Source organism: Ambystoma mexicanum, chromosome 3q (assembly GCF_040938575.1).
Source record: "Ambystoma mexicanum isolate Mex_15411 chromosome 3q, UKY_AmexF1_1, whole genome shotgun sequence".
Lineage (NCBI taxonomy): Eukaryota > Metazoa > Chordata > Amphibia > Caudata > Ambystomatidae > Ambystoma > Ambystoma mexicanum.
The window spans coordinates 299,777,114-299,791,874 of NC_090926.1; the positions used below are offsets into that span (position 1 = coordinate 299,777,114).

The 14,761-nt window shown below is 44.6% G+C and overlaps 1 protein-coding gene across 1 annotated transcript in view; it reads left to right on the forward strand.

Annotated features, from left to right (window-relative positions):
* Positions 1-14,761, forward strand: part of LMBR1L (limb development membrane protein 1 like) — a 271,100-nt gene that overhangs the window by 128,096 nt on the left and 128,243 nt on the right. The window contains exons 8-11 of the mRNA XM_069653833.1: positions 3,038-3,102; positions 3,535-3,607; positions 3,794-3,871; positions 7,303-7,379. Coding sequence (XP_069509934.1) covers positions 3,038-3,102; positions 3,535-3,607; positions 3,794-3,871; positions 7,303-7,379 — 293 coding nt within the window. The remainder of the gene's footprint in view (positions 1-3,037; positions 3,103-3,534; positions 3,608-3,793; positions 3,872-7,302; positions 7,380-14,761) is intronic.

Genomic DNA, 14,761 nt, shown 5'->3' on the forward strand with positions numbered 1-14,761 from the left:
TATTTGGTCATGCAGACCCCCGTGTAAATCAAAGCTTTCGCTGGCTTCTGCATGCCTTGTGTGTGTGCGCGCCCAGGATGTGGGCTGGAGCTCTCTAGTTTCAATACACATCGTGGGTGCCAGGATGTCTGTGGTGTTTTCTGCATTCCTCCATCGCCAAGGGTTGCACTCTGCTCCTGTAACTGGCCAGAAGACTCCAGCACCCGCAGCTCCTATGCCTCTCTCACTGGAACCAACAGCGGGAAAATGAACCTCCAGCAACTCCTCACTCCGAGCCCAGCCCTGCACCCTCTAGAGTAATTCAAACTTGTTAGCCTGGATTTCTGTCTCATATAAGCCCAATACACTGTGCATTGACCTGAGAGTTTGGCAGTTCTTGGTGGCAGCCTGATTGGCTGGCCGCCAAAGCCTTTGTCTGTCTGTCTGGTTTGTAATTGGAAGGCCTAAGCCAGACCCTTGCTGAATGCACTTATCTGTGGTACATCCGGTCTATTCCTCAGAAATTCGTAGCTGAATTTCTGGATGACTACTGTTAAGGCGGGTTCCAGCATATGATGACCATTATTCGCTGGACGCTGGCTCCGTTGTCCTTGGCCCCACTTTATTCAAAGGTTGCTGGAATCCCTTTGCAGTATATGCCCCTCAACTAAAGTGTACCTTATGTCGGGGGAAAAATACCCAGACTATTCTGATGGATTGGTGAACAATTTTATTTGCATTAGCAAAGTCATAGGACAGCAACAAATCAACGGTAGTACAAAATTCATCGCCTCATACTCCTCTAGACGTGGGCTCTTCTTATTATACGGAGCACACATGCCTTGCCTTTCAATTGAGAGGGAGGCATAGACATGACAAGTTCTCTTACAGAAACTACGTGTCAAGTAGGACAGTGGGCCTCATAAGCCTGGCGGTCTGAAAATAAGGATGCTGGTAGCAGCGTAACGGCACCCTTTCCGGCCTGCCGGACTAATAAGATGCCTGCATGGCACAGGCATAGTTTTCACGGAAACACCAGGTTTCCACGGTTAGCAGTGTTGCCAGTACTTCAATTCCCGCCGCCTGACTTTGCGGGCCGCTGGGACTTGCAATGTCCCAGTGGCACCAGGATGTCAGGCTCTGGAACGGTGTTAAGAGCTCGGCGGCAACCCTCCTCCCCCTGGTAGCACTGGCAGGTTACTGCCAAACTCGTAATGAGGCCCAGTGCCTCATCATACGAGGCTAAGACAAAGGCTGCGTTCTCACAATCTGCACAATACAATCGGGTAGCCCTATGTTACAGTAAATCATGCAAGGTAAGCTACCTCTGGCAAGATTGCTTACATAACTTGTGTGTGCTAGGCAAGATTGCTTACTATAACTTCTGTGTGCTAAAGCCGCTTTACATTGGAGGAGAGATTTGTGGACGCGAGCACTGCTACACATGAGGCTGTGAATGTGCAATGGAACATAGGGCTCACCTCACAATGACAATGAGGCACCCCGGTTTAGTTCAATCACTTTATTCAATCCCCGGTTTTCAACCACACTTTCGATGATGAATTTCTCTTCCAGTTTAGCTTTAATCCAATAACCGTGGGTTGATTATGAGATTTGTCCTGCTATTTTCTATAGGCAAAACCTTTTAACTCCTACAAACTAATTGAAAATGGGTACTTACCTGGACTTTGGTATTTGTTTTGCAGCAGCCCACACCCTTGGCTTCTCTGCCAAGAACTGTGACTTTGGAGGGTACCATTGACTTATTGGGCAATTTTAATATAGTAAATAACTGCATTTCATGTTGTCCCCATGATACAGGACACCATTTTATTTATTTTGTATATTGTGTTTTTTATTACTGAGTTTCTGAGCATCTCTAGGGGTGAAATGGGACCTACTCAGGCCATTACATAATACTTAATTTTACTGTATGTATTTTTAGGTGGCCAACTATGCCTGGTTTGTAATTTGTTTTGACCCTTTCATTCCCTCCTTATACTGCATTATAAGTGATTAACGTTCCTTTTTAAATGATATGTTTTAGAGGTAGTGGGGAACAACTGTTGAACCCATATATTGGCGATTCCAGGATATGTGGATGCATTTGCCTGTCTGTGTATTAACCAGTTTTCTCCCACACCTTGCATTATAAGGAATAAGGTTTCCCACCAGGAATAGGACTTGGATAGCTTTAGCCGTGGGAAGTGTCCATACCAAGTCTTGTTAACTGATCTTCTACTGTATCTGTTTGTGGTGTGCTCTACCGAACCGCAAGTTTTATTTGTACTGCCTAATGTGTGATGGTGTATATTTTCCATTATACCTGCTTAGTGTCTCTTTTTTGGGTCCTCTATTAGGATTCACTGTACCTACACATCCCTGAGTGAAGCCACTGCTGCTCTTCTAAGTCTGCTGATAGTTTGGAGTATCTTGTGTGGTATCTCTGTGTTACCCTTAGGATAGATATTGACGCACCCCTCAACAGAGGGCTGTGAAAAGATTTACACGCAGGCCTTCAGAAGACTATTTGTGTTGGCGACAGGGCTTGACACACATTTGAACATGCTGATATAAATAATATTTTTAAATAGATTTCATATGTATCTTAGCCTCCTGTTCATAGGAGTGTAGGAGCTGTGACATGTTACTTCCTATGTTCTGTCCTGTATACTGCCCCTGCTGCCACCACCTCATCTTTGCCATGGCCATAAAACGTTCCATATATCAAGGTTTAGTAAGCAAGCTAAAAGGAGTCTCACTAGTTGGCTGGGTAGAGCCAAAAAGTCCCTAGGTCTGGAGCTTGGGCATATGCTCTGAACAGACTGAAAGACTGACAATGCTGTTCTTTCATTGCGAGTAACCTTTATGCATCACATATGTATTGTGAGTTGATTCACACCTGCTTGGTAGCATTGATTAACTGCAGTTCAGGTGCACTTGCTACCTTTTGGTTTGTTTCCTCTAGTCCCAACTTGTGGCACTGTTGCTTGACCCTTTTGTTTATTGACCATATCTGGCAGCACTACTGAGATTGGCATTGTGTTTCTGTTTGCAGTGTGCACACCTTTTGGCCTCTCACGCATGTTCAGCGTCACTGGGAAGTTGCTGGTCAAGCCTCGGGTAAGAACTCCTTCTTTGAGTACATGTTCTCCAGATGTTCCTGCACATCATTTGGTGCCCCTTTTCTCTCTGTCTGGACTATGGGCTCCCTTTGTCTGCTTTGTGACTTCCTTGCTCTACCAATATTTCGTGGATGGGGGCTTGGTATGGTCTCAAACCTCTCCCTACTTCCCTTCGCTTCCCTCCGGTTTTTCTCCAACACTCTTCTCCAAGCTCCTTCCACCTCGCCATCTGTATTTCTCCTTGCTCTTAAACCTCATTCTGGCTCTTCCTTGTTTTATCCCTCCACCTATTTCTATTCCCTCCCTCCATCTCTTTTCTTGTCAGCACTCCTCCACCTCACCTCTTTGCTCAAAGCTTTCTCTGTCCTCCGTTTGTTCACTCTCCCGCCCCATCTCCTCTCTCCCTCACAAACTTTCATTGTCCCCACAGTTGCTGGAGGATTTGGATGAGAAGTTGAGCTGCACTGGGTTTGAGGAGGCTGCGATTTCTCGCAAGATTACAGGTTTGTGATATTGTGGTTGTGTGCCAGCTATGATGAGAAAGCGTGGAGAGGGGCATGTGGGCGATTGAGCCGAGCACCCATATGTAAGGGGTGATCAATTGCAAACCAGGCAATATGTGTAGATTCTTGTTTCTAATAAATAATATGGAGATTTTAATAGCAAAGTCATGTTTCTCGTTTCCAAAGCATCCTGTTGGCTGAACTTCAATGTGGAGGTGCTCAAGAAGAAATACCTAGTCATCAAGACTCGGAGAATGACACTGGGTAAGGAGGGGTCTGTGGTGGTGTAGGAGCTTTTTGGGATACTATGGTGGGTGACCAGAGTGTGAGGAGGCGGCAAAGACTTAACAGGGGCGTCAAAACCAAAAGGAGTAGGGCAGTGGACATGACTGCTTTTGGGTGGCTGGGCCGCAGCATGGACCAGAAGCTTAGAAGGAGTTGGTTGGCCAGGATGGGGCTGAGGCTATGAAGTGGGTGAGGATGGGGGTTAACATGGGTAGGTAAGTAGAGTGTGGGTGGTGGGTAAGAATTGGTGTAGTAACACTGTGTGAGACTACACGACACTGATCTGGTAACCCACCTTTTGGTATAGGTCTGTATTACACAAGGTGGCAGTGTGACTGTGGAGCCAGGACTATCTCAAGGGGGGGTAAATGAGAGCTGTAGCAATGAAATTCATTAATGCAAGTAACACTTACACTCAAGGTTTCAGTTATAAAATAGTTATTTTATTTAAATCATTTTTTAAATGACTGTTCTTTAAAAAGGCAATTTTTGCAACACTAACTACACTTTAAAATTACTTTTCAGAATCAGTCTGTTAGTGTATACTCTTTGGATATGCTTCTTACACAAGTCCTACACCCTAAAGTGACTTCATTCACAAGGACAGTAATGGCATTTATATATCACACTAGTTATACTTTGCAGATTCTGAGGTTGCAGAAGGGAAAGGTTTAAGAAAGGACAAATGTTAAAGTGGTTCTCAGTAAATGTGAGGACACTTAATTCTTCCAATGAAATCTAGACCAGCCTTTCCCAGCAATAAAAAAAGTTACCACCTATGAGGGACAGCAATATCAAAGTCAATGAGCTAGAAGAGTCTACAGGGAGCCAGGGCAGCCAAAGTCAAATGGGATACAGTCTATTGAGCTGAGGCCCTTCTTGGATAAAAAGTCTTGCACAAAGTTAGAGTTTGTAGAAAAATCACGCGTAGGGTTACACGCTGTTAAGCCTGTGAAAAACAGAGTTGGAATCTACTCTAAGGGTAAGCCACTGCAAGTCTCAATTGAGATGAGCACAGCTCAAAGACACTGAGGTAGTGCCCCAAGTCTAAACAGTACCTCTGGTTTGAAGAAGAGTGGTCCAGCTGGATTCTGTCTTGTTGCAGCGATGCAGACCCTGGGTTCCTGAGCCTGCCATGGGTACAAGAGGGAGGACGTCTATAGGGCTCCTTTGGCAGCAATTTGGAGGTCGTCGGCAGCTACAGGCTCTTTGGTTTAGCGGCACGTCGCAGTTTCAGCACTCAGTAAACCGCACTGTCGCAGATCTCGGATACATGTTGGGCTTCCTTCACTTCTTGGGTCCTGCATTCTGGTGAGGGGACTCTAGCTCTGGCCTTCCTGCTTCTGGAAGGTCCTTGGCCTCCTGGAGCTTCTGGCCGGATTTCAGATGTTGCACTAGACTACGGATTTCTCGACCGCTGGCACTCGGTTCTTGCAGCAGCCAAGAAGGTCCAGTGGAGTTAGTCTCTGGGTTAGTTGGTCCCTCTAACCCAAGGGAAGAAGTCGCCCCTTCCGTAGCTTTTCTGTCGAATTGAAAAAGGAGTTTCAGCACAGCAGCAGGACTTCACTGGGCAATTCAAAGGTCCAGGAGAATGCAGCAAGCTTTAACAGTTTCTTCATCAGGTGTTTCTCACAGTGGTAGACTGTGACTCTAGTTCCAAAACCCTTGCATTTTAAGCAGGTTTCTCCCATTCATGCAGAGTCTAGGCTGTCAATCACACAGCAGGGTGACTGTCCTGAAAGGCGAGCCAGCCAGTCAGGACTGGTTGCGTTCAGGCATTCCTAGAGACAAAAGGACTGGGGTGTTTCGGGAACCTCCCTCACATCCTGCCTTTCCAGACACACTGAAGCCAGAGGCAGGTTTCAGGGCTGAAGCCTGCCAAGGCAAAAGAACAAAGGGCTAAAACCTGGCTCAAGGCACAGAGTAAAGCCCAAGAAAGACCTCACAATCAGAAAATGGCGAAAAAAGACTGGTGCCTTTTTGACAAAATTGTCACCCTTGAGGGTTCAGCCTGCAGTAGAAAAGCACAATGGTAGGAAAAGGAAACCACTGCCGCCAACCATTTAAAGTAGTGAGGGGTAACATAAAAATGTTACATGAGAATGTAGGATAAGGGGGCTACTAGGTAACCCCTCAACAGCACTCCACATAAGAGTCTGCTGGACCTACAAAGAGAAAAGGTAGGTAAAGTCAATTTCACTTTACTATATCGAGAACGGTAGTCCACAATCGAGAAGAGGTATTTAAACCTTATGAGAAATCTACAAGGATTTCGCTCTTGACACTGCACTGAATGTGCTGTCACCATACAAAAGGTAGATGCCTATGGAGTTTGTCAGTTCAAAATCCGTGGAGAAACCTGATCCAAATCGGGTCAAAACACAGAGTGAGAAAAAGGTCTCGCTCACTCCATGGTTAAAATTAAAAAAGTCCTAGAAGTCCAGCAAAAGAGCTGGGGGTCTCTAAGGTTGAAGGGAATTAGCACATAAATGAGAATTCTCCCCAACGGTGGGTAGTGATCAGGGACTGCATATGGGGTGGTAGGGCAACAAGTGCACAGGAGCGGGTTGGCTGGGGTGGTTAAACATTTGTAGAGCGATCAGGGACTTGCCAGGTATGGTTAATCAAGATGGAGCTAGGACCAAACAGGTATGGCAGAGCAGAGTTTACTCCACTTTACTCGGGTGTCGTATCGGGGTGGGCGGAAGATTAATAGGGTGGGGGGAAGCAAACTGTGAAGAGTGGCCTGGGACTGCAAAGGGGATGGTACAGGATGACATTGAGACTGCATAAATGGGTGCATTTTTAGGATTCAGGGCAGAGACTGTGCACAAGTAAATAGTTCTTTCTTTGCCCACTGTGCAAACTTGGTTATACTTTTCCATATTACTGCTGGAGTAACATTATTTACTGCTCATAAACTGGAGCATAGAGTGGTGGGGCGGAAGGGGAGGAAGGACTGTTCCTGGTTTTGAAAGAGTTGGTATATAGTGCAGAGACTAATAAAAGGTGAGCAAGAAATCTGCGACAGCACAATGGTGGAAGGAGCAAGTTGCTCAGGTCACAGAGGGGAGGCAGCAAGGACGCCTAGGTTTAAAAGAGGTCATGCTAGACCTGGGCTGCTCAGGGGATGGGGACTCTGGTTGGGGGGGGTGTAGATTACTCAGGATGGTGAGTGGGGTCAACTAAGGATTTTAAATTGTTTATGCCAATTGTGTGGTGATTTTAGGCGAGGATAGTAAAGTGTAGTTTGCATGATTTTGAGGAGCACTGATTGGGTCACTGTGTCTTCTCTGTGTGCTTGGACATATCCTTGTGAATGTAAACTCCTATTAATTGTTATTACGTATTACACTTATTGTCCTGAGTTTCCAGTTCTCACTTGTCTGCACTGTTCCTGTTTCCTGTAGAGATGAGGAAGAGAGCTTCACCATGGCAGAGAAACCTGGGATACCCACTGGTGATGTTGCTTTTACTGGTCCTAACGGTGAGCATGAAGCACTGTGCAGTGATTGGGGGATTGGCAGGGAGGGCGTCTGCTACATTAGACCAGCAGTAGCATGGGGTTAATTGCCCAGCTTCCTGTGACCCCTCCAGGTCTGCAGACTTTTCCGTCTCAGGTTTGAATGTAGGTCACTCCAGCCTTTTCAGACCTGGGATCGGAATTGACCTACTGGTGACGCAAGAAACCAGCAATGAGATGGGAGGCATGTGCTCGTAGGAGAGTGCATTGTGGATATTACCCAAATCTGTTCTGCATGGAAACAGATGTTTAATATTGTAGAATAAGCTTGTACTTCTGGAATAGCCCCCAGACTTTTGAGAAAGTGAGGCAACAGGTTTGTGGCCAGGGGCTATTTCTAAATAGATTTGCAAGGTATGAGGTTACAGATCTTCTTGAAGAGAATGATCAAACAGTCATCCTGTTCGGGCCTGCTCTGTGGGCTGAGATTTGAGAGTTCATACTTCAGTCGTCAGATGCTTGGTACTGCAAGTCAAGTTATTGGAATTGACTAAGGTTTTATCAAAGTACAGTACCTTTCACATTCAGGACAAGAGCATGTCCCAGTTGACGCTCCGTCTCCAGCATGGTCTGGCATGGATTCACATGCTCATGAATATTCCCCGTCAGGCTGGGAATCCTTGGTAAAAGAAAAGTGTTTCACTTTAGTTTATAAACTGTCTTTCGAAGGGATTGTGTCCTCCAACGTATTCCTTATCTTCGATAAATCCACTTCCAGCTTGCTGGCCCCGTAACATTTTTTCACAGAGGGTGCTGCGTGTCGACGTCCCTCGAGTCAGTGTCCCTCGAAGGCCTCCGTATCGGCACCAACGTCACCATGGGTATAAATAGTCTCGCGCAACGTCTGTTGCTCAGTTCCATTTTTCCGCGCTTCGTGAGCCTCGGAGACGCAACGCTTGGTTCCATTCTTCAAAAAGAAAAATCATAATTCATTGAAAATCTAAGTTTATAACAATGGCATCTTCATCCGAACCATCGACTCCACGATCCGGTTTAAAACAAATTCGAGATTGTGGAAAGATGATGTCTCTAACAGATCCTCACAGGATCCATTTGTGGAGTCTGGGATCAGAGCATCAGTGTTCAGAGTGTGAGGACTGCATGTGCATGACGGCAAAAGCCTTGAAGGAGCGTAAGGGGAAGATAGAAAGAGGTATGGCTGTTAAAACTTGTACCCCTTCAAAAGTATCCTCGGCTGAGTCCAGACCTTCGTCTCCTCGCCATCAAAAGAAACATTCCCGATCGAGATCTTGAAGCGGTTCCCATCACTCTTCGAGATCGAGACCCTCTAAGAAGAGGCGCCATAGATCTCCCGCTTCCTCTTCCTCAAGTTCCCCGGAAAGGGTCACCTGCCCCACAAAACACAGCTCTCCGGCTAAGTGGGAAGAATTTTGTAGAAAAATGCTTAGGGTCTTCGAGAAAGCGGCCTCGACCCCCTCGGAGATGCCTAGAGGTGATACCCTGGGTGAAAGAACCGAAAAACAAAAACGCTGCGAGTCGTTGAACCCGGTGAGCAAAAATGCTTGAGCGTCATGAACCCTCGCGTAAAGGTAAAACGTCATCGGATAAAACTGCGTCATCGACGCCATTGTCGAAGGTACCTTTGATGCACAAATCTGTCATCGACGACTCCGATGAAAGATAAGCCTAAAACCTCTACTACGCCACGGGCACCAGAGGTGTAGAGAGCCCCGACCATGATGTCGAGAGTGGCGTCGACCATTTCAACGACCCCGGGTAGGATTCCGGTCCTCTCGAGTTCGAGGCCTGACAATGAGAGACCTTTTGGACTACAAATAACGTACCCATTACAGAGGAATTAATTTCTGAAGAAAACCGATTGAAAGATCTACAAGAGTCTTTACAGGAGGCCAGTGGTATAGATAACTCTCCAGAGGCAGAATTTGCTAGACATAACCTGTAGAACATGCAGAAATACCTTATGGCTAGAATAATGCAATTCATGGGGTGGACTACACCTGCACCCTCTGTCCAGCAAGATGATCTTACTGATATATTAGATAAAGGACCCGAAGAGGATCCCATCGTTCCTTTTCATGCTGCACAGGCGCGCATCCGGAAGTGCGTGGGAAGTGCTAAGGCTGTTTGGCTGGGACTGCTGCGCCGCTGCGTGGACACAGCTACCCCTGATTGTTTTTCATTCCTCGTTTCGTGCCGCGAGTGAAGCCGTCGGCATGTGGAAGAGTGAGGTGTGTGGAAACACCTAAGTAAATATTGTATAGATCTTTAGTAAGATCTGCTGGACTTGTGCTGGACTTGTGCTCCCAACTTCTGTCTATTCCTTTGCTTTTTTGAACTACGCGCCAATGTTTCTTTCCCCCTAGCTCCGCCCACCGACCCGCCCATCTGCAGCTCGCGCCCTCCCGACATCTTCTCCGGTGCCCGCGCATCTCGCGCGCCATCCGGAAGTGCGTGGGAAGTGCTGAGGCAGTTTGGCTGTTCGGTGGAGCGGTGATGAGGGGAGTTTTTACTCCTTACTTGAAATCCAGGGAGGTATTAATATACATGACTCGTTCTATCTACTGAATGTGTATGCGTTCTTCTCTATTGGCATCAACTGGTGTTTAGGATGTGTTAGCACAATTGACAAATTAGTTTTACAATTGACGGTAGAGGGTGTGAATGCTGGTACGGATACCCGGCATTGATAATTTCCAATAATTGAAAATTTAAACAGTGCACTGTTTACCACTCTCCACTATGGCAACGGGGCTAAGGAGTTTGAAGAAACTTCAGGACCCACAAGGCATCATGGAGATAAGTCATGTGAATGGTGCGTGCATGTCCTCTACTATGGTTAACGATATGCTGCCTCCAGAGCTACATAATGGGGTGGTTGATGAAGTTGATAAAAATCACCCAGACTTATTAGATGTACACAAAGAGAGAATCTTGGAAGATATGGGAATAATACCTAAAAACCTGGCAACGGCACAGGTACACAACTCTTCTACTAGCCCTGTTAAATATAACACCACACTTAAATATGCCGTGAAAGACCTTAATAACATCTTACTTTCTGAGGAGTCGTTTGACGATCAAGAGGCTGAAAGTAAGATAATAATGAAAGTGAATAATGAAACAGCTAATGTAGCAATGAAACGACCTAATGACAATATTATGGATTGTTCTATGTTGGGCCCAACAATTGAGGCCGAACTAGGGAGAAGGGTGCGACTAACGCATGGCCCTTCTACCCCAGTGAATTCTCGAATGATGGGCCGCGAAGATGTTTTTATGCTTAGCAATCTACCATCTAAAAAAGCTATAACAAGACCTCCTCATTTGAAAGCACAGGAGGTGGTTAAAACAATGATACAATGGGAACCCGACCTGGCGGTAGACTTCATTTCCGAAAAATTTGAAATGAGTTCTTCACAAAAGACTAGTCCTAAATCGGTCATTGATGCTCGTATGAACCATGACTTACAGGAGTTCCAAACGACATTAAATGACAAAGATAAGGATTTTTCATCCCCTGTGGTGCGATTAGATATATTGGAAGAACGATCACTAACCACAGACTTTCCCGTAATAGCAAGAATCCTGGACCTCCTCGATAAAGGCCACGAACGTTTACATTCTGAGGTAGGCTTGCTGAGAAGTACGATCGAAGAACTTGTGAATAAAACCAACCGAATTGAGGGATTATTATTCACATGTGATGCAGTGGCCAACCTGATAGGGAAATCTTGCTCGGGAACCATCTCGGCGGACAAAGCAACTCAATTTGATTATGAACCTGATTTATCAGTCGGTGACAAGAGAACCTTTGCCGAGGTGACCACTGCAAAAACAATGCTATCTATACAATGCCAGACAGACTTCCTATCCCAGAATGAGATAGGAGTCTCAAATATGGCTATCTCAATTCAACAAATAGAATGTGATCTGAATGAGTTAAAACATCTGTTTGGGTCCATTAAACCTATGGGTACTAATGTTTGTCCTGCTCAAGTACCACCTATTGTTGAGAGTCCTGATAGTCCCTCTCCCCTGACGGACATAATTGATCTTACTGAGGATTGTGTCCATGGAGAGGGTCTACCTGCACTGGATGTAAGTGTGGTCGATGACCAAGAGAAACCTTTAGTTGTACTTACAAGAAGAGAAAAAAGATTAGCCATGAGAGCCCAAAAACGAAGAACTAAAGCCAATGCCACAAAAAAACAAAAACAAACAGTGAAGGAAAACCTAACTCAGTCCAAACCTCCACGGATGCAATTGGAATCCATAATGAGGAGGGGAACATTGATCTTTCTCAATTAAATGAGGAATCGAGAGTCCATTTGAACCATAATTCTGATGGTACGGCTGTGGTAGCAAAGAACCAAAACAACTCCAGTCTAACCTCTAAAAAGGCAAAGATACCGGATACATGTACCAATGACAAAAACTTCAACAAAAAAAAACTCCTGCAGGATTCAGACATGTTGACTGCCACTTTGCAATCCTCACTCTCTCAATTCTATCCTGTAACTCACAAAACTACTTCTGTGAACAAAAAAAAGATGACATCTCTTGAGAATCTACCCAATAAGCACATCATTAGTCGGATGAACCGTGGATGATGGGAGTCCTGGGTAAAGATGTCCATTATGCGGAACAGCGTTCAAATGTAATTCTGCCCTGCTGGAATAATAATGTGACCCCAAGCATTATCGAAACTAAAAAAATTGGCACTCCATCCGTAGTGGTAGAGGATGTGCCACATAAATCAACCGATCCGGTACCCTCAGAAAGGAGGATTCCCGATATTCAAAATGTTGATATAAATTTAAGAGAAAATAGGGAAGCTATAATTAGTTCTGAAACGCCACTTGTTCTGGGATGGGAAAATGATCCGACAATTACTGGTAAAATCAATCTAAACCGTTCCTCATTGCTAAAAGCATTTCATTCAATACCATCGTTGAGAACACTTTGTTCGTATGATATTGACTGGGTGAGAATTGCCTCTTGCCACAATAATAGAATGATCTGTGGATTCCACTCATTGCTGATTCTGAAACTGGTATGGGAGCAGAGGGAACATTTTATGTATGTTGGTTTGCAACCCTGTCTGTTCCAAACTGATTTGGAAGCTAAAACTTTTCTTGAAATGCCAAAAACGAAGGTTGCCGTTGATCAGGCAAATGGGGTTACTGGTTCTTCAATGCTCTCCAAAGATGATATGATTAAGCAACTAATGGCTCTGACAGCTGCCCTGAATGGGTTGAATGGTCTGAACAGTACTTTATCGAATGCAGTTTCTAAAATAACTATCCCCCCCCCCCTAATCGACATTGTAGAGGGTTCAATATAGTGTGCCGCTCTTGGAACAGTTGTGGCTTGGCAAATTTTCTTAGATGGTGGGACACAGAGAAGGTTTCCTGTCATTGGGATGTCATTTTGTTACAAGAGACAATGCATATGTCGCACGTTAACGTTGAAGGTTTCATATGCCATACTCAGTGTGCCAAAAGAGGGGATTTGGGAAGGCCTTCGGGAGGTCTGGCCATCCTAATTAATAATTCTTGTAAGATTACTTCTAAAATGGTATATAATGACGATGTTGTAATTGCTGTTGAGTTAACTTCTTCCTTGGACCATGTGAACCCAATTCTGATTCTATGCCTGTATTGGAATAGGGTTATTACTACCTTCAATGAATTGGAGGGTAAAATTGATACAATCCTAGAAGATGCGTTCGGTAGACATGCGAACATCGGTGTCTTAACGGGCGGGGACTTTAACTCTTCTTTTTTATATAAAGGACTAACAGGTGGAAAAAAACTGTCATCTTCTGCACCCACAGTTAGGAACGGGCAAAAATGGGTTAAATTCTTTTTGAACTGGGATATGCAGGTGCTCGAAGTTAATGACCTTCTATCCCCGTATACATGGTCCCGAGGAGGACTATTCTCCCACATTGATCATTTTTTTCTGTCTATGGCACTGTATAAAAGGTGTGATCCTATTACAATTGAGAATTTGGGTTTCAGTGACCATTGTGCAATCTCCACTAAACTTGAATTTGGGGATTGGGGCTTTACTGTCTGTCCCGCCCTTACTTTGGTGGATACGGACAGACCTGGTATGTCAGTTAGATGGACGCAAATGACGTGCTTACAGCTTACTTGGCGGATGAAAAATGACCCTATAATTATGGTCAATCTGTCCTGTGGTAATATGGATGCACCCGCTATGGATGCACTTCTTACTAAACAAATTAATCTGCATGTACTGGCTCTGTCCAAGATGAGGGTCCCTGTTAGTAGCAATCATATACACAAACATAAATTCAATCTTGAGATATATAACATAAAGAAATTAAAAAATGCTAAGCTTAGACATCTTGCTAAAATGGTTATTGATAGGGACTCTTATTGGGCTGCTAAGGCCAGAATCTTGCAGATGTACAAAAATTAATTGAAGAGTCTCAAATTAATTCAGTACGTAACAGACAACCAGAACATGATGTATCATTTGCTTAAATGTGACACTCGTAACATTTGGGCTGTTTTAAGATCTATTAATCATGAAATGACTGCCCCTAAGGAGAATGCTATCCCGGGGTCTGTTTGGGTGGATCACTTTAAGGCAAAATTTAATCTATCGATACTGCCAATAAAAAATATAATACATTCACTCTCAGAACTGTATGGTTGCCCACTTCCCCCTGGTCACTCAATGATGTTGAAAGGGCAATTATGAAATTAAATCCATCGGGAGAGGCTGGTCCGGACGGTTTTCCAGCGTGTCTGCTAAAATCTGACATAAAGTTCTGGGCCCATATCATGAAACAAATAATTGATATGGTATTTTCCACCCAAACTTTACCTCGGTCATGGTGTGCCGCTACAATAATTCCAATCTACAAACAGGGCCCATTAAATGACCCTAATAATTTTAGACCAATAGCTCTTACGGATGTTTCCTCTAAAGTATTTTGTCATCTAATTTTAGAGGAACTATTGGAGTATATGAGTGTCAATGCTACTCTATCAAAATATCAAACTGGGTTTCGTCGCTCTATGGGATGCTCTCTAAATGCCACAGTTATCTCTCACATTCAATGGAATGCCAAACATAATCATTCAGGTGCAGTTTATATGGCTTCCCTTGACCTTAGTTCTGCATTTGATACTGTGGTGAGGGAACTATTGTGGAAGAAAATGCTTAACAAGGGTTTTCCCTTGTATCTGGTATCTCTAATTGCCCTCTTGCATACTGCGACCTATTACAAGGTCAGACTAAATTGAGCAGGGGCTACTACGGATGCAATATCTACTAACATCGGTCTTAAACAAGGATGTATCCTTGCAGCTGTATTATTCAATCTA